General features: G+C 40.2%; 1 protein-coding gene across 1 annotated transcript in view; it reads left to right on the forward strand.

Moving 5' to 3' along the window:
* LOC109418925 (uncharacterized) overlaps window positions 1-20,269 on the forward strand; it is a 276,024-nt gene that overhangs the window by 182,613 nt on the left and 73,142 nt on the right. Inside the window, exons 2-3 of the mRNA XM_062853978.1 lie at window positions 10,371-10,536; window positions 10,672-10,803. Coding sequence (XP_062709962.1) covers window positions 10,371-10,536; window positions 10,672-10,803 — 298 coding nt within the window. The remainder of the gene's footprint in view (window positions 1-10,370; window positions 10,537-10,671; window positions 10,804-20,269) is intronic.

A 20,269-nucleotide genomic window follows, 5' to 3' on the forward strand; every position in this document is an offset into this window, starting at 1 on the left:
GACTGGAAACCGTTGAGTGATCCTCTAGCACTATGTCATGCAGGTTTCTATAAATAATCTCTGAAGAATCCACATAAAAACTAAAGAATGTTGTGAAAAAATAACTGTAAAACTTGTATAGAAACAATTACATAAATTTGTGGAAAAACTTCAAATGGATTTAAAAAAAAGACACTACACCGTCTTCAACCAGAGGTTGTACAGACTGAACAAGCACTAACATGTGACAACGGACAACACACATAACACCCAGTGGCCCAGTGGAGAATTTTCCGTTTGACGAAAAGTTTTCCCCGACTGGAGCGGGAATCGAACCCACACTCCGAGGCTTACGAAACGTCTAGATGACTGACGCCTCTAGCCGCACGGCCACGAAGCCCACTGGATTTAGGATGAACTTTCTGCAAATATCTCTGATGTAATTCCCAAAATATTTCTTTGATACGTTAACAATCTCCCAGACAATTCAACGCCATGATATCCCAAAGCTCCAAGACCTAAAGTTTTATGTACAGCTTCTACAGAACAGAACCTTAATGCTACTAGCAGTACATTTGAGAGCATTTCAGGCAGAATTCATGAAGGCTTTCCTACAATTGTTTGTTTATAAAATGTCCTGCAGTATTTTTGGATTACCCTATTCATTCATAAATAAAAAAAAACACCTCATCGTACGGTACCAATTTCCTTTAATCCCGTCTAAAGAGGCGATAGATATGTGGAAAAAGAAGTCGGAGAAAACAGGCCGGTCGGTGTCCCAGTAGTGTGCAATGCGACTGGGGCTGGATATGTCCCCAAGGGTTCCACTGATTCGTTCATTGACTCTCTGCACGTCAAATTAGGCGCATGTCGTGAGGCAATTGTATGTGCAAAAGCACGCTTTGCCATCCTCCGGCCATAGCCGGCGAGGATCGCTCGACCGTTCGTTGTCATCCCAGCCCAGCAAATGCTTGCAGCGAACGTGTGGCGCGATGAAAGTCACTCTGTCTGCGCCGTACATAAAAGTAAATGCATTTCGGCTGAGCACCGATATCTCTGTGGAGAGCGGAAAGGTGGACCATTGTGGAGGTTCAGATATCCAGCAGCTTTTGAATGTTCATAGCCGTTCATTAAATTCATTACAAACGCTGTTCTAATGGCGTACATTATATCCGCGCCTGCATCACTTTTCCACTTGCTTTCTTCACAAGTTTGCTTCAATGTTAGGTCGAACTGAGCTTGCACAAAATTCCCACTTTTCTCCAATTGCACCCTGCAACACGATTAGTGTTTGGATATAGGCATAACCGCAATATGAAGGTCATGATGCATCACGAATGTTGTTGCTAGAGACACTCATCGTGTGGTATGACAGGATCGGTGCGGCGAGGCGCACTATGGAGTGTCTTTTCAATCCAACAGGCCAAACTCCTTTTAACAAGTGAACCAATCTTATTGGCGATAAATCGTTGAAGCCTGTTGAAGCTATACAGTGTACCTCACAATGGATAGAATACCTAAACGCTGATTCTCAAATGTTACAATAATGACAACTTTGGGATACTCCATCGCCTATATATTGCGAATTTTTAGAAAAAAATCCACTCTGCTGTAGCCGGCGAGTCCTACCGCAGCTGTCAAAGTCCTACCGCAGCCATGAAAATCATCTTGTCATTGAAACTGAAGGCCAAATCAATGTATGCTTGCAAGGTGAACTGCTCTGAAAACCAACAACAAACAATCATCATCGGCGTCGTATCCAAGGCTATCCAAGGCATCGCTTGGGTATATCGATGATACCTCAGTATAAATCAGTAGTCTGACAGCTGCGGTAGCTTTTCGTTCTACAGTAAAATGGAAAGTTTTCTCTAAGTTAGCAATACATGATGGAACATCCCCAGGGCCGCCTACTAAATTAATTTTCTACATTTCAGGGGGTCTCATGGGCGTTTCAAGGGGGGGGGGGGGGGGGCGTTTCAGAGGGTTGTGGCGGTTTCAGTGGGGTTCCAGGGAGTCTTGGGAGCAGGGATGCCAGGAATACAGATTTATCCGTATTATACAGATTTTCAAGCATCCATGCAGATTTCATTTTAAATGAAATACAGATTTTTGAGCTAGAAGAGCTATTTTATTATTGTATGGGATACAGGTTTTTCATCCAAGTTTTGTATGGGATACAGATTTTTTAAAAGAGTGATACAGATTTTTCAAAAAAAAAATCATCTGGCATCCCTGCTTAGGAGCGTCTCATGGGATGTTGGGGCGTTTTATGAAGTCTTAGGGACGTTTTAGTGGGTCCCAGGGAGTTTCATATTAGTAGCTGGAGGTCAGAATAACATTCAAAGGGATCCAGGTTGTACTATGAAGTCTCAGGAACGTTTCAAGATGTCGCATGGGGTTTTAGGGGGCTCCAGGGGATCTCTAGGGCGCTTTAGGACGTCTGTTGGAAAGCCCCTAAAGGCTCCTGAAACCCCCTGAAATGCTTCTGAAGCCTCTTGGAAACCCATTTTTTTTGGGCTCTCAGGAAACTACCTGGAAATGCCCATGGCCTCAACTTAAACGCCTAGGAGCAAGACCTGTTCTCACAAACAAGTTTACTCTTTGAAGCCTGACTTAATTTATGCTCAAAATTTCGTGCCTTGATGAATTGAACTCAAATTTTGACACGGTGCTGTAAAAATACTAAATATCACGTATAAGCTCTCAGGAAAGATACGAACCAGCCAAGGGCTGAAAGTCTCTCTAATAAAGACAAATCAATCAATCAGACAATCACGTATAAACCCAGTTTCGTGTTTAAACTCGTTGTAAAACGTACAACACTCCCGAAATCCATCGCTCGCCATATTCAGTGCGAGCGGGGTGAAGATTTAGGATCAAACAGGCGTACACTACCCACCATAAATATGGAATCGCATAGTTTAGTGTTGCAACACCCCAATTGAATATTGCAGCACCCCCAGAAAGTTTGGCATCACCTGAAGACTTCATCATTTTCTAAACTGTATCTGAACAACCGTATCCCCTGCATAGTTAAGACCTTCTGCAAAGTTGATCAAAAGGTCTATGGCTATCAAATGGTTGTAAGTTTAGTGCGTAATTCCGCCGCTATGTGGCGCTAGTGTGCCATTAAAACAAAGTACTTTGACATGGTTTATCTCATGATTCTGACCACATAGAAAGTTCGTGTCTTCAGCAAAGTTGATCAGAGGGTCTATGGCTATCAAATGGTGGTAAGTTAATTGCATAGTTCCGCCGCTATGTGGCGCCAGTGTGCATTTAAAACGAAGTTCTTTGGCATGGTTTATCTCATGATTCTGACCACAGAAAGTTCGTGTCTTCAGCAAAGTTGATCAGCAGGTTTATGGCTATCAAATGGTGGTATGTTTAGAGCGTAATTCCGCCGCTATGTGGCGCCAGTGTGCAATTAAAACGGAGAACTTTGACATGGTTTATCTCATGATTCTGACCACCTAGAAAGTTCGTGTCTTCAGCAATGTTGATCTGAAGGTTTATATCATTATATCTATCAAATGGTGGTATGTTTAGTGCGTAATTCCGCCACTATGTGGCGCCAGTGCGCATTCAAAAAGAAGAACTTTGACATGGTTTATCTCATGATTCTGACCACAGAAAGTTCGTGTCTTCAGCAAAGTTGATCAGCAGGTTTATGGCTATCAAATGGTGGTATGCTTAGTGCGTAATTCCGCCGCTATGTGGCGACAGTGTGCAATTAAAACGGAGTACAGGTAATCTTAGATATAACGTACTCTCGATATAGCGAATTCGATATAACGTACATTTTGCTTCGATATAACGTACAACATTGAAATTTTTTATTTTTCCCAGGAATAATCCTTAGATAAACTACGAAATCACTCAAAACAATGATTTTTGCAGCACTTGTCTTGTTACCCAGAATTAGCGCAATTTGGGTTAAAGTTTAGTGTACGTTATATCGAATCAAAATTTACGTTATATCGAAGCACAAAAAACGAAACGACTTTTTTGTGAAAACTCAAGTTTTTCGTTATTCGTTTTGTGAATTTCACCGAAATCATTATTTAGGATTAATTTCACGTCGAATACATCAATACTAAACAATATAATTTTTTTTCTCTGCTTCGATATAACGTACACTTCGAGAGAAAACTTTTTTGTACGTTAAATCGAAGAGTACTTTGTGTACTTTGACATGATTTATCTCATAATTTTGACCACCTAGAAAGTTCGTGTCTTTAGCAAAGTTGATCTGAAGGTCTATGGCTATTAAGGTTGAAGGATTCGTCATCGACATAATCGTCATCTTGAAATTTTGAAAGCAGTTTTCTCATTCAAAGCTAAAATTTACGCAGTGAAAACGTATTCACTGTATTGCAGATGCAGGATGGCGTACAGTGAATTCTTTTTCAATGTAAACATTCATGTTTTGAGCGAGAAAACTGCTTTTCAAGTTTTAATGATGACGATTATGTCAATGACGAATCCTTCAACCTTAAATGGTGGTAAGTTTAGTGCGCAATTCCACCGCTATGTGGCGCCAGTGTGCATTTAAAACGAAGTACTTTGACATGGTTTATCTCATGATTCTGACCACCTAGCGCATACGCCGCAGTTTGTCACGCCGCATTTTTCGCGCCGGTGATCAGTGCACAAACAAAATTAAGTTTGCATAAAGTTGAACTAAAATTTTCTTACGATCACTATCGTAAGTGTTTCTCATCATCGATTTTCTCATCTGTAAATCCTGGAGGCATTCCTGATGAATTTTGTGGAGGAATCCCTGGTGAATCTCCTGTAGGCATCTTTGAATCCTCCTAGAAAAATCTTTGAAGAGACTTCTGGAGAGATATGAATAACGAATAATAATGAATGAAATTTAATGAAAAAAAAAAGAAGTACGTTCAGGGAAAAAACCAGGAGTTCCTTCAGAATTTCTTTCTTCATTCCTTCCTAGAGATACATTAGAGAATTATCCTGAAGATCCTTGAGGGATTCCCATATGAAGTCCTTAAGAGATTAATATGAGAGTTCCTTCGGGTTCAGGGATTCTTTCCGAAATTCGCACAGGAGTTTCTTAGGAGCTATTCCAAGAGTTCGAAAACTCCTCTAGAATTCCAAGAAGGGATTTCTACTGACATTCTGTAGGGATCGCTCAAGGAGATCCTTCAAGGATCACTCCGAGAGTTTCATCGAAGTTTCCTACAGGAATTCCTTCTAGCATCCCTCCTGAAATTAATTTAAGGATTCATCCTGAAATTCCTTCGATGATTCCTCTTAGCATCCCAAAGTAAATGAAATTATTCAAAAATACTTTCAGGAGATCTTTCAAGGATTGCTCCAGCAGTTCCTTCGGTGTTTTCTCCAGAAGTTCGTTCAGGGATCTCCCTAATAGCTCTAGGAGGGATGCCTCCAGGTGTTAATTAGGAACTCCTTCAGAAGATCCCTAAGCTATTTCAACAAAAGTTCGCTCAGGTATCCTTCCAGAAGTGCCTTCAATGATTTTTTCAGGAGGATTCATAAATGCATCCTGGAGATCCATCAAACATTCCGTAAGAAATTTCTTCAGAAATTCCTGCAGGAGTTCTTAAAAAACCAGTCCATGAGCTTCTGCAGGGATTTATTCTGAAGTTCCTTTATAAATTCCTACAGGAGTTCTTTCAGAAATTAGTCCAGAAATTCCATCACAGATTTCTCCAGGAGTTTCAGGGATTCTTGCAGATGTTTCTTCAGAGATTCCTCCTGAATTTCTTCAGGAATTTCTACGGAAGTTCCTTCAGAGAATATTATATGAGGATCCAAGGATACCTTCAGTAGAATTCAAAGAATCCCCCAGAAAATTGTTCAGAGATTCCTATATAAGAGTTCCTTCTAAGATAACTTCAGATATCCTTGGGGGATTCCTTGTGAAGTTCCTTTAGGGATTCTACCAGGAGTTCTTCCATGGATCGTTCCTGGGGTTCTTTCAGATTGTAGATTGCGATCGAGATTTTTTCAGGAGGACTCATGGATGCCCCCATGAGTTACATCAGAGATTTCTCCAGAAGCTCATTCAGTATTTTCTACAAAGAGTTCCTACAGGGAATCTTGTAGGAGTTCCTTCAAAAATTTACTTAGGATTATAATCAGGCATATCTCCTGGATATACTTGAGGGATCCTTCATAGAATTTACATATGTCCTAGAAGGTTAAAAGAAATAGCTCGAAAATTTTTTTGACCGATTCCTGGCACAAACTTCCTTCGGTTACTTCCTATTTTTCATGAACGAGTCAGGCAAGGAATCTCCCATGTATGTACCGATCAAGATTGGCTGAGAAATTCCTTGCGAACTTCAAACAAACGAGTTACTAAAATACGGTGGAGAAGCACTAGTGAGAGCACTACATTGGGTCATTACCAAGATTTGGGAGGAGGAAGTATTACCGTAGGGCTGCAAACGGTGAGTCGATAAGGAGAGCGTCCAACATAACTCTGTTCCTCACAAGTTCCTACCTCATGTTTCCACGGGTCAAGCGATGACAAAGACCGCCAGCTAAGAGTTTCGTGCTTAGCTGGTAGTGCAGCCCGGGCACTGTTGTCCTTCTGACTTCAACTAGATTGAGGAGGTACGATTCGAGCGTTTGTTCACCAAGGAGGTGCGGCTCAAACAGCGTCTGTTCTGGCATCGAGCGGCTGAGTAAGAAACGCTGCACCACGCCCGGCTAGATCCAAGGTGGTAGCCCCATCAGCGTGGTCGTCCTAGTGTTGTTTGGGACGTTAAACAGAACTGGCACGATGGCCCTCCGGCGAGACAGGAGTGTTGGCGTAGGCCCAATAAGCCACCCGTAAAAATCCCCATTGCGAATAACATAGGAGAAAATACGACTCGATACAATCGGCAAAGACCCACGCGACGAAATAAGGACTACGATTGGAAGTTTGGAACATGGATTTCGCAGGATGTGACAGGATAATCAACGACGAACTACATCCCCGCAACTTCGACATCGTGGCGTTGCAGGAACTTTGTTGGACTGGACAGAAAGTGTGGAAAAGCGGGCATCGAGCGGCTACCTTCTACCAAAGCTGTGGCACCAACAATGAACTGGAAACAGTGTTGGGCAAGATGCGACAACGTGTGATCGGGTGGCAGCCGATCAACGCAAGGATGTGCATGTTGAGAGTTAAGGGCCGTTTCTTCAACTACAGCATCATTAACGTCCACTGCCCACACGGAGGGAGACCTGATGACGAGAAAGAAACGTTCTACGCGCAGTCAGAGCATACATACGATGGTTGCTCGCCGTGTGACGTGAAAATCGTTGTCGGCGACATGCACGCGCAGGTAGGAAGGGAGGAAATGTACAGACCGGTAATCGGGCGTAACAGCCTGCACGCCGTATCGAATGATAACGGCCAGCGATGCGTAAACTTTGCAGCCTCCCGTGGTATGGTAGTCCGAAGCACCTTCTTCCCCCGCAAAGATATCCACAAAGCCACCTGGAGATCACCCGACTATCAAACAGAAAACCAAATCGACCACGTTCTAATCGACGGTAAATTCTTCTCGGATATAACCAATGTCCGCACCTACCGCAGTGCGAATATAGATTCGGATCACTACTTAGTCGCTGTATGCATGCGCTCAAAACTTTCGACAGTTATCACCACGCGTCGAAGTCGAACGCCGCGGCTCAACATCGAGCAACTTCATAACATAGAAGTGGCTCAAGACTACGCGCAGCAGTTAGCAGTAGCCCTACCAACGGAAGAGCAGCTTGGGGCAGCTACACTTGAAGATGGCTGGAGGGACATCCGATCCGCCATAGGTAGTACCTCGGCTACAGCACTAGGCTTCGCGACTCAGAATCACAGAAACGACTGGTACGACGGCGAATGTGAACAGTTGAAAAACGAGAAGAATGCAGCATGGGCGAGAATGCTGCAACACCGTACGAGAGCGAATGATGCACGTTACAAACAGGCGCGGAACAGGCAGAACTCAGTCTTCCGGATGAAGAAGCGCCAGCAGGAAGAACGAGATCGCGAAGCGATGGAAGAGCTGTACCGCGCTAAGGACACACGAAAGTTCTACGAGAAGCTGAACCGCTCGCGCAGAGGCTTTGTGCCACAAGCCGACATGTGCCGAGATAATCACGGGAATATTCTCACGAGCGAGCGTGAGGTGGTCGAGAGGTGGCGGCAGCATTACGATGAGCACCTCAATGGCGACGTTGCAAGTACCGAAGGTGGCGTGGTAACAGATCTAGGAGTATGTGCACAGGACGAAAGACTTCCGGCCCCTGACCTCCACGAGATTGAGGAAGAGGTTGGCCGGTTGAAAAACAACAAAGCCGCTGGAGCAGATCAACTACCAAGCGAGCTTCTAAAATACGGTGGAGAAGCACTGGTGAGAGCACTACACTGGGTCATTACCAAGATTTGGAATGAGGAAGTATTACCGGAGGAATGGATGGAAGGTGTCGTGTGTCCCATCTACAAAAAGTGCGACAAGTTGGATTGTGGGAACTACCGCGCGATCACACTACTGAGCGCTGCCTACAAGATACTCTCTCAAATTTTATGCCGCCGTCTCTTGCAGGATTGCAGGAGAGTTCGTGGGGCAATATCAGGCTGGATTTATGGGTGAACCCGCTACAACGGACCAAATGTTCGCCATCCGCCAGGTGTTGCAAAAATGCCACGTATACAGCGTGCCCACACATCACTTGTTCATCGATTTCAAATCGGCGTATGATACAATCGATCGAGAATAGCTATGGCAGATTATGCACGAATACGGATTCCCGGATAAACTGATACGATTGATCAAGGCGACGATGGATCGAGTGATGTGCGTAGTTCGAGTATCAGGGACACTCTCGAGTCCCAGAGCCACGAGCTGCATCAGTTGCTGAGAGAACCAACCATCGTCCATACCACGAAAATCGGGATGCTACGGTGGGCGGGTCACGTCATCAGGATGTCGGATAGCAACCCGACTAAAATGGTTCTCGAGAGTCATCCGACCGGTACAACAAGACGTGGTGCGCAGCGAGCTGACCCACCTAGTGAAGGACGATCTGCGGACCCTACGCAGAGTGTGCAACTAGAGAAACACAACCATATACCGAGTAGAATGGAGACGGCTACTATGTACAGTAGAGGCCACCCAGGCCGCAGTCTAATCGGTAAAGATAAGTATGGTAATCAAACCCATGATCATCCACTTATGAACCGAATGTGCAACCAACCAAGCCACGAGCTCCTGTTATTGTTGACGTTAGACTATTTATGCTACGCTAGGCGTATTACCAACGCGTAGTGTATGTTTTGTGGGCCTGTCTGGGTCATATTCACCCCAACATCCTACTAGGGTTAATAAGATATCATTTTTAAAGGTGTTGTATTTCCTTTATTTTAGTACGTAATAAAAATGTTCGTATTCACGATGACAGAAACTCAGTTTATGATGAAAACTTCTTTTTTCTTGATTCAACAATGAATATATACTTTTGACCATTCAGTATGTTCAAACACCCATTATTGCTGTAACAGATGCTTCTCAATACCGTGGAATCCCCACTGACATCACCAAAGCAGAAAGACTGGTGAAAAAACGCAAACAAAAACAAACTAAAGGTGAACCGCGTGCGCCCGATCATCGATCGACGCCCCTGTATGCTGAAGAGGAATGATCGCGACCGCGAGATGGTTTGTGTTGAAGACACGATTTTGCGCGCGATGATAATAAGACTTTCGGAAGCGATACCCCCCCACTGTTCAGCACCGCACTTTCGGTGGTTTCGGCATGGTGGTGTGGTGCCAGGGGAAAGTGAACGTTTGCGCAGTAACAAATCGTGAAGACAGCTGTCTGATGTTTGTTTTTAATCGAGAATAATATGTAACTATACAGCATATTGGAATCTACAGAGTATTTACAGAATTGATAGTGTAGAACAACGAAGTGCGCAGGTTGCTTGATCATTATGTCACAATAATGCATATAAACTTAATATGTATAATGTATTCCATAAAAAAAGGTTCCAGGTTGTATAAAAGTTCATTGTGTATGCTTGAAGGAAGGATGTACGTTATTTCGAGTTATTTGTAGCTTTAATATTTATTATTGTTTAACCCTCCTAAGATGTTAGGTTTTCGCACCACGATGACGTAGTGTACGTTTAGCGTGCCTATCTGGGTCATATTGAACCCAACATCCAACTAGGGTTAATTTTGCACTGAAAATATCCAATCAGAATTTGATTCCAATATTGATATAAAAAATTAGCATATTAAGTTATACGAAGTCTGGAATAATGTACAACAAATACTGTTTTCAATATAAATGAAAACCCTGTTTTTTTTTAACAATATTCTAACCACTTCGCCTTATTTTCCTCCTTTCCAGGTGATGATAGCGGGTAGTCACGCCAGTGCCAGCGCCCGGCTGGGCTCGTCCTGCCAACACGATATGGACTGCTCGGACAGTATCCGCGGTAGCTATTGCTCTCTGGAAGGCTTCTGCGAGTGTTCTCCGTTCAACGTGCGGCTCAACGAGACCAAGTGTTTGCCATGTAAGTTACGAGGCCCATTCCCTCACTGGAGGCAAAGATCTCCCGCAGTCACTTATCGGGCGTAAACAGTTTTAATTGACAGCATCATTACTCTCTTGATTTTCTCTCTTCGTTTCCATGCACCCACAACCTCAGCCCAACTGCTGGAAAGCGAGTGCATCCTATCGGACCAATGTGTCATGCGTGTGGCCAACAGCCACTGCATCGAGGGTCGCTGTCACTGCGAGGATGGCTTTCTGCAGTTCCGAAAGCACACCTGTTTGGCACGTAAGTATCTACACCTGGAGGCTCTGGCTTCTGCTACTGCTATCTTCTTGTCTAGAGGGCTTTCGCCAATTGAACACCATCTACCTCTTGGAGGCGGCTCCGGTAATTCGTCTAATTTATGGGAACCCATCATGAATGCGATACAGATAAGGTGGGATGTAAGAGGCGTATAAAGAGCTTGTAGGATTATTGCGGAACTGTTTTTCTTTTTGTTTGCCATGTCTAATGTCTCTTTTCAACATTAAATCTGTAATGACGCATAATTTCGTAGATTCATCAGCGGAAGAAAGCTGAGCATTCTTTCTCTTTAGTATGTGCACTTCTTAGCTATGAATTGGTAAGCACTCATTAGCTGAACCTACGACATGTCGTTGACATGTGCTTGCTGACAATTACGGCTGTCATCGCTTCGGGGTAATGGCTTAATGATCTTGTTGTTCTAGCTAAGACATGCAGTGAGGGTTTATTCTGACGGATGGCAAAAGAAAATATCATTTACAGAGCACTTTTATTTGTTTCTCTTGAAGACCGTTAGGTAGTCAGTTAAAACATAACAGGAAAAAGTATTTCTCAATAACAAAGAGACCTAATTTCGATGTATCTGACGACGAATTTTAATGCATTATCAAGATTTATAAAGTTCGTAGAGAAATTCTGACAAACTATCAAGTGGATCTATCACAAACTATCAAGGAGATCTCATAGACAAATTGGTGTATTTATTGATACGAATTCTAATGTAGTTCCTAAAGATGCTTCGGCCTTATTCGGAAAATTACTTCAGTTGAGTTGCTATGAGTCTGAACCGACTTCAAACATTAAGATCCTTAAAAAGTTATTCTTCAATCCAGAAATTTCTAAAAATATTACATTTCGTCCCTACTTAGTTATGGCGTGATTGTTGGCCCTATAGGGGCACCCAATGTATACATTGGGTATGCACTCAATTTTCAATTTTGGATCTTATAAAATTCATAAAAAGTGAATTAAATCCACAACACCTGACACCCACAACTTCATTTCACGTATTTCTATCTTCTATGCCTTCGATTTTCTGCCAGTCCCCTCTGCGCGAATCATGACCACCCACTCAGCCCGGTGGTGGCCCCCATCCGGAATCCGGTTAATGCTGTGTGTTGCTCCACAGTTTTCAATTACGGCGTCCACCCGATTGATGTCACGCGACCAGTGCAACTCACCAGCCAGCGAGCGAGTGGCGGTGTAAAACTTGTTGATCGTCAGATCGTGATCGTATCGCACCAACCCAAACCGGTGCACCACGCGGTGGCGGAGGGGGAGCCGCTAGAGAGTGAAGTAAAAATTGAAAACATTCATGACCGAAGAATTAATATAACGGTGTGTTGTTTATATTGTAGATAGATAGAAGACGCGGCGGGTACACCACGCTGCTGCTTCATACGCACGTTGTTGTGGGTGAAAGTTGGCAAACTCAGCTCTATTACTGGAACGAGGGGGAACGAGAATTTCTTTCTGGATGTGCTGCTGACACGCTAAAGACGCGGCGCACAGTGGGATCATTCTGAAAAAAGACGATCGAAACCTCTAAGAGCCGTTAGATGACATTTTAGCATATAGATGTCTTTGGAAGATATGTTCAGAAATATCGTCTCTATTTTTATGCATATTCACTGTATGGTAAAACTGTAGAGTGAACCCGAGCAAAAAATATTTTTTCAAAATAATTTTTTAGAGGGTAGATGTCTTCAGCAAAGTTGCAAAACAAGTAATTTCAAGTATCTTTGCTGAAGACACCATATAGTTTGGACTTCATTTTTTGGGAGAAAAAATGAAAGTTTAAAAAACAATCTCAAAATCAGTTTTTTGAACTTTTCCATGATTATATCGTAAAATTTCAACGTGATATGTTCTACAAGTTTGTAGATACTACTAGAATACACTATCTTGCCGAAGACAGCAACTCTGTAAAATTGAAAATTGCTCCAGTAAACCTTTTTTTTTGAAAATTTTTCACTATTTTCACTATTGAATATTTTTTGAATAGGCACTTTTTGGCAGCCGTGCTATCAAAATTTCAATGCTTTATCATGTCCAGAATAGACCAAAAGTAACTTAACAATCGGGTCTGATAAAGGCACTTTGATTTCTGATGCTATTTTAATAGTCATTTTTCAAAGCAAATATTCACAAATTTCATACAAATCAATTAATACAAACTGAAAACTCCCGAAAACTTTTCGACATTAATATTTGTTGATCCAAATTCTTGTTGAAATAGTCTACATTTCTAACACTGTGGTTGACTTTACATTGAATATACGACAAAAATATCGCTTTTTAAATTTTTAGATGAGTTTTTAAAAACTGTGTTTTTTATCTAATTTTTTATTGTAATTCCCAATGCATTTGTTTATGTTAAAATACATACATTAATCAATCAACTAAAACAATGATAACATTTTTTTTCATTTGCTATGTTAACATTATAACTTCGGTTAAAAAAACTAAAAAGGCGAAAATATAATGAATGCCTCTACAAGTTTTGTGTTGAAAATAAAAAAAAAATAAAACGAGTGAAACATTGTTACATCACATTGAAATAGCCAGTATCTGTTAGAGGTATTCTAGGTTGTAAATCTTACGTCATGATGAAAATTCTTCACAGATATTTTATTATAATTGGTTATGCTGTTTAAAATTTATTTTTTCCAGTTTTCAAGAACTGCGTCCGTTAGGTCGATTCCTGTCAATGATTTTCAAAATTCCTTCGTCGTAGACATATTACCTTGGGTAATTCCTTGACAAATCCGCATCAAGATCACGGCTCGATTATGGATACTTTTCCGGAGGAGCCTTTAGTTTTAAGTTTATAATATAACGATTTTTTGAAAAGATAAAAAGGTTTTGTGCCTTTTTGAAAAAGATTTCGTAGATGAGGAAATCACTCAAAGAGACTTTTCCCTCTTTCAAAACTTGTAGTTCAAAATAAATCACACTAACAGTTGAAATAGTCTACATTTATTTAACTTGTTTTTTTATTCAGAATTACTACTTGGATGAGCTAAAAATAATATCGAAAGTTTGTATGAGACTTGTGAAAATATTCACTATATTTACTATAAAAAGCTTCAGATATCAAAGTGCCTTATCAGACCCGATTGTTCAGTCAATTTTGGTCTATTCTGGACATAATGAACCATATAAATTTTGACAGCACGGCTGCCAAAAAGTGCCTACTCAAAAATATTCAATAGTGAAAATAGTGAAAAAAATTAAAAAAAAAATTGGTTTACTGGAGCAATTTTCAATTTTACAGAGTTGGTGTCTTCGGCAAGATAGTGTATTCCAGTAGTACCTACAAACTTGTAAAACATATCACGTTGGAATTTTACGATTTAATTATGGAATAGTTCAAAAAACTGATTTTGAGGTTGTTTTTTAAACTTTCATACTTTCTCCCTAAAAATGAAGTCCAAGCTATATGGTGTCTTCAGCAAAGTTACTTTAAATTACTTGTTCTACAACTTTGCTGAAGACATCTACCCTCTAAAAAAATATTTTGAAAAAATATTTTTTGCTCGGGTTCACCCTACAGTTTTACCATACAGTGAATATGCATAAAATAGAGACGATATTTCTGAACATATCTTCCAAAGACACCTATTTGCTAAAATGTCATCTAACGGCTCTTAGAGGTTTTGATCGTCTTTTTTCAGAATGATCCCACTGTGCGGCGGTAGCAACTTAGTGGGATCGGATTCCAATGACGCGCCGTTGCGGCAATGCTCTTCCATAAAAGGGGAGCCAATATGAAACAACGCCGAGAAAAGAAGCGATGCCTGGATGAAAGTGAAGTAGAACTGGTTAGGTGAAATCGAAATGAGAAATTGATCAATTGCAGTAAATTACGGTGGGTAAATTGCTTTCCGTTCAAGGTAGCTTTTTTTCGTACATAATTTGGACAATTATATAATGTAACGATGTACCATCAGGAATGGATCCTGCATTGACAGCCAGTGCGATTTCGTCGTTCCAAAGACGATGGCATTTGCGAGGCTATGGGGAGTGCCAGGAAGGCACTGCCAAAATAGAATTTATTTGACTTCCTATTGAATTTGACTGTCGCACAACGACTGATACAAGAGCAATTATTTTGTTCTTAAAAAAATAAATTTTGTTCTTTTTTTATAAATAGCTTATATTTATTATGGGTTATACTAAAATTCTTTGCACACTTTCACTAAAATTATAAATTGAAGTGAATTTTGGCAAAATGTGTTTCGTCGCAGCGACTAACGATAAAATACGCATTTTTTATAACAGGGCCACTACAGTCAACTGTTAGACTCAATCAAGGCAATCAGTTTACATGTTGACTGACTGGATCAGTGCTGTCATGGTAAAATCAGAGCTGGTTAGTCAAGGTTACAGCGCTCCTCTACTGGTACGCCTCTAATTAAGAATTATTTCGGGAACCTCCTCCATCCATTATTATCTCACGAAATTTTACCGTGATGATCGCGGAAAGGACATTCTTACTGTGGAGTTCCTTCTATAAGTTTAGCCAGAATTCTTCCTAAAATTTCTAATAAAATCTTCTGAATTACTTCCAGGGACATAACCAGAAATTCCTTTGGGGATTTTTTTTATGTTTCATCATTTTTTTTTCTGGAATGTTTGAAGATTCCAGCAGAATTTCTTAGAATGTAAATATCTTGATTTTGCTTTGGCTTGCCAAGGCATGTGGATTTTAGTAAGAATTCATCAAGAGATCCTATAATATCCTTTCAGAATGCATCCCTGTCCATTGATTTATTTAAAACGTTTTCAAGGGATTTCTACACAGATTATTTCAGAAATTCCCCCAGAAATTTTCCCAGGGACTTCTTTAGAACTTTCTCGAAAAAATCATCTTGAAACTGGTCCATGGGTTTCCTCAGAAACTCGTTCAGAAATTTCTCCAGTGATTCCTAAAAGGGGTTCTATGAGAACTCCTTCAAGGATTGCCACACAAGTTTATGCTTGCATTCCTTCATGTATATCTTCTTTGAGAATTCTAAAAAAAAAAGTTTAGAAATTCCTTTAAGAAATCCGTCAATTGATTTTTTTTTTAAATATGCAATTTCAGGAGATTTTTTAAATAAGATTCGGATATTCATTGAGAAATTCCTCTAATGTTTTCCTTTTAAAATTCAGAAAATTTCCAAAAACTTTTCAGAAATTATTGTTTGATTTTCTCAAGAGGTTCCTACATTCATTCAGATTTATTCGGGATTTTATTTGTAAATTCCTCTAAAAATTCTTGAAAGATTTTTCTGGCAGTTCATCCAGCGGTTTCTCAAAATAGTTCATTTACTTGTGTGTATGAATACCCAAAAAAAATTCCAAAAAAGGCATCCAAAAGCATCTTCAAGAGGTTTTAAGGAATTTCTAAAATTAATTTTCTAAAGATTGTTTAGATATTCCTTTAGGGACTCCTTGCATAAACAAGTTGTGCATATATCTCTAAAGACATCGAAGTTATTTTTGATAGAACCGCAGAAGTATTTTTTTTTTATTCCAAGTAGGAATTTCTGCAGGAACCTCAGATGGAATTTCTCAAAAAAAATTTGGAGAAACCTTGGGAATAGTTTCCGAAGCAGCTCATGTTTGATTTGTAAAGAAATTGTTTGAAGTATTTCTGTAAAAGTCCATAGATGTACTTTTGAAGAAATATTTTGATGAAATCCCAGAAGAAATTCCTGACTTTTTGAAGAAATCTATGGAGATGAAAATATCTTCTCGATGTAATTTCATAAGAAATGCCAGCAGGAATTTTTGATAGAATCCCTTGAGGAGTTTCAAAAGAAATCTTCCGTAGAATTCTCATAGAAATCTTAGGAAGCATTTTTGACTGAATCGGAAGGGTATGCGAAAAAAATCCCAGGGAAATTCTTGAAAAAATACTACTTAGGCATTCTCTGGAGAAATGTCTGGAGAACCTTTTCGGAAAACCCTTGGTAGAATTCTCAGAAAAGAAAAGTTCTCGAAGAAATCGACGATAGAAGATTTTCTGAAAGTATTCCCAGAAAAATATGTGGACAAATTTTTGAAAAAAAAATCATGCAAAAATACATGAAAAAACGCATTGATAAGCGTCTGCGAGGATCCCTGGAAAACAACTCTTGTGATATTTCTAAAGAAACTTCCGTAGAAATCTCTAGAGAATTTTTTTGATTCAATTTCTCTAAGATTCCGTGGAAGAATTAATGGAGTTATCCTTAGAGCAGGGGTTTTCAGACCTATTACCTCGCGGTGCACTTTAAGGAATATTTTTTTTAAGCGGTGCACCAAGGAAAATTTTGACAATTTATCAAAACTCCAAATAAAACACTTAAACTGAGATAATCTGTATTTTTAGTTTCTTATTTTAATAAACTTAACCTCATAACATTAACAATACTTCATTCTAATTAAAAAGGTTCGCGTTTTTCGATTTTGCAAGCTGTTCCATACCAGCTTTGATCTGCGATAACTGCAGCCGAACGTCTGGTTCGGCGTTCAACCGTGATCTGTATTTAGTTTTTGTTGCCAAATGCGTCGAAAACCCGGACTCGCACAGATAGGTCGTTGCAAACGACAAGAGAATTAATTTTGCTTTATCGGACAGCTCTTGAAATTCATTTTCCAGCTGACACCAAAACTCCTCCAACGATTTTTTCGATTAAAATTTCTCCATCAGCTTTGAAGACGAAGCTAGATCGATCAAGTACTGTTGTGACGTCAATGAGGCCGGCAATTCCGAGAACGGATGTTCCACCCATGTCATTTTCTCGATTTTGGCGTGATTGTCTTCGGGATAGTAGTGTTGGAAACTGTCCTGCAAGTCTTTCAAATGCATGTAGAACTCTTGGTAATTCTTGGGTTTTATTTTCGTTGATGTTTCTGACTGAATTTTGACCAAATTTGGAAAGCTTTCAATGTCTCTGTTTTTCATGGATTCCGCCCAAAACTTGATCTTTCTCTTGAATCCTTGCAATTGCATCGAAAATTGTCACCACCTTGCCTTGCATAGCGATGCTCAGCTCGTTCATTTTCTGGAAAATGTCAGCTAAATAAGCCAATATTGTTAGCCACTGCGTACCATTCAAAATAATTGCCACTCAAAAAAGTTCCGACTTCCGTTCTTAGTTCAAATAACCGAGTGAGCGTTTTGCCGCGTGATAGCCATCGTACTTCTGTATGCAAGAGCAACGCTGAATGCTTACTACCCATTTCATCACAAAGAGCTTTGACTAGTCTTGAATTTTTGGGTCGTGATTTATTTGATTATTTTCACGCTTTTATCCAACACTTTTTTTAACGTTGCTGGTACTTTCTTCATCGCAAGCGCATGCCGATGTAGGATACAGTGACTGCTGGTGTCCACACAGTGACCCCATGGAATGTCGTGAAATAATCATCAATCAGCTTGAAAATTTCAGCTCCCGCTGTAGAAGTTGGCAATGGTTTGCAAAAGAGCAAATCTTCTTCAAAAGATTTTTGATGCTGTATCGTACGAATACGATCAAAATCGCCAACCCAGCCACATCTGTTGATTCATCCATTTGCATAGAAAACTTCGTGGTTTTCAAACGAGACAACAGAGAACTTTCAACATTTTCAGCCATGTCATTAATACTCCGCGAAATCGTATTGTCCGATACTGAAACGGAATTTACCGACTCGGCTGTTTTTTCGTCAACCATAACGCTAAGAGTATCTTGAACGCATTGTTCGATCAAAGTCTCAGCAATAGTGTGTGCTTCTCCTGCTTTAGCAACTCGGTAACTTACGATGCCAAAATAGCCTTTTTGTTTGCTATTTTGCAAGTGTAAGTCATGCGTTCCTGAGCTGCTGAGAGTTCTTCATATTTTCGCTTGAAAACCTTCACACTTGGCTTGCCTTCATACTCCGCATGCACTTTTTCGAAATGACGGTGCATTTTACCTGGATACATTGCACAATGGTCCACAAACTAGATTTACGAGGAAGGGATGGTAACATAAGGCTGAATTTCAAAAGGCTGAATGCACATAAGGCTGAATACAAAAGGCTGAAACTATGGATATGTAACAAAAGGCTGAAATAACAAAAGGCTGAAAACATGACAAATTCCAAAACTTGAAATATGCATAATAATGAACTCTATAGAATCTGAGCTGAGGGTTTAATGATTTAAAAGATGGTATTACACAAGGTATTATATTTTCCGGAATACTATTCCCCGGAGTGGCATTTGCCGAAATGTCGTTCCCGTTGGTGCTGTGTCATTATGCCGAAGGATATCAGGCCTCAAATGCCACTAAGGCGAATGGGTTATAATGATTTTAATGCTAAGGAGGTTTACTAGGCATCCTAGTTGAATGATTAAATTATGATCTATGCATTTACCTCGAAAGAACAGCCTTTCTAAAAAAGCGGGAAAAATCTCTGATGGAAGAGTAAGTTTTTTGACCGCAAATAGTACAGTATAACGACCAAGCGGAAAGGTTTGATGATAATATCTGCATACTAATAACTCTCCCGTGAGTGAGCGATTTTTCCTTCCATTAAAAATAGGCTGTTCTTTAAAGGTATTTGCATATATTCAGTGTTGGCATTCTTACCAATGTGTAAAATGCAGCGAGCTTCTGCGTGCGCATATTCATCGGAGATTTCCCCTTCTTTTGAACATAGGCTGTTCTTACTGTGTTTGAATGTTATAGCTACATCTTTTTTATCAAAGGTTTTCCTTCTTTTAAAATGTTGAAAGAACCTTAAGGTGTTGAAGCTGCTTACTTTTTACCAGATGTTTCTCCTTCTTATAAAATAGGCTATTCTTTCAAGCAGTATTGTATTCGAACAGAACGTGAGCCAAAAATGAACTGAACACTTTAAATTTTTAGGTCGACGAAGCATTGAACTTGCCTGTCTGAGCTTTTGCTGCTTAAGAGCGCCCGCTCGGTTCCCATTCGACTCTGAGTTCACATGCGCTTATCTTCATCATTAAATCCTATGTGTCTTCTTTCCTAGGACTAGAACCATGTGCCGCATCTACATGTTTGAACGTTATTATGTTATGTCACAGGGAAATGCATCATAGATCCTTTGGTACGACATTGTGGTCTCGGATATTGAAATACAGCTCCAGGAATTTAGATTTTTCGAAACACACGATGGTCGGACTAGATCACTCTTCAATAAAAGGAGAATTAGCCCAAAAGATTGCCAAAATTGAAGGGTTAAATGGCGCAAATATGACCATTTTAGTATCACAGATACCACGGTAACATGTTAGTCAGCATTCTATGGGTTCAGTCCTATCCAGTTCATGCCGCGTTCAATTTGCATGTTCAAATATACATATTTGATCGCAGTGTGCCGAGTATGAACTTCAATGCAAATTGAACGCGTTCACACTGAAGTGCTGCAATTCGGTTCTGAATTCTTATGCGCACAACATTGGGGGAAATAGTTTCTGTCGATA

The sequence above is a fragment of the Aedes albopictus genome, chromosome 2, assembly GCF_035046485.1.
Source record: "Aedes albopictus strain Foshan chromosome 2, AalbF5, whole genome shotgun sequence".
In the NCBI taxonomy this organism is placed as follows: domain Eukaryota; kingdom Metazoa; phylum Arthropoda; class Insecta; order Diptera; family Culicidae; genus Aedes; species Aedes albopictus.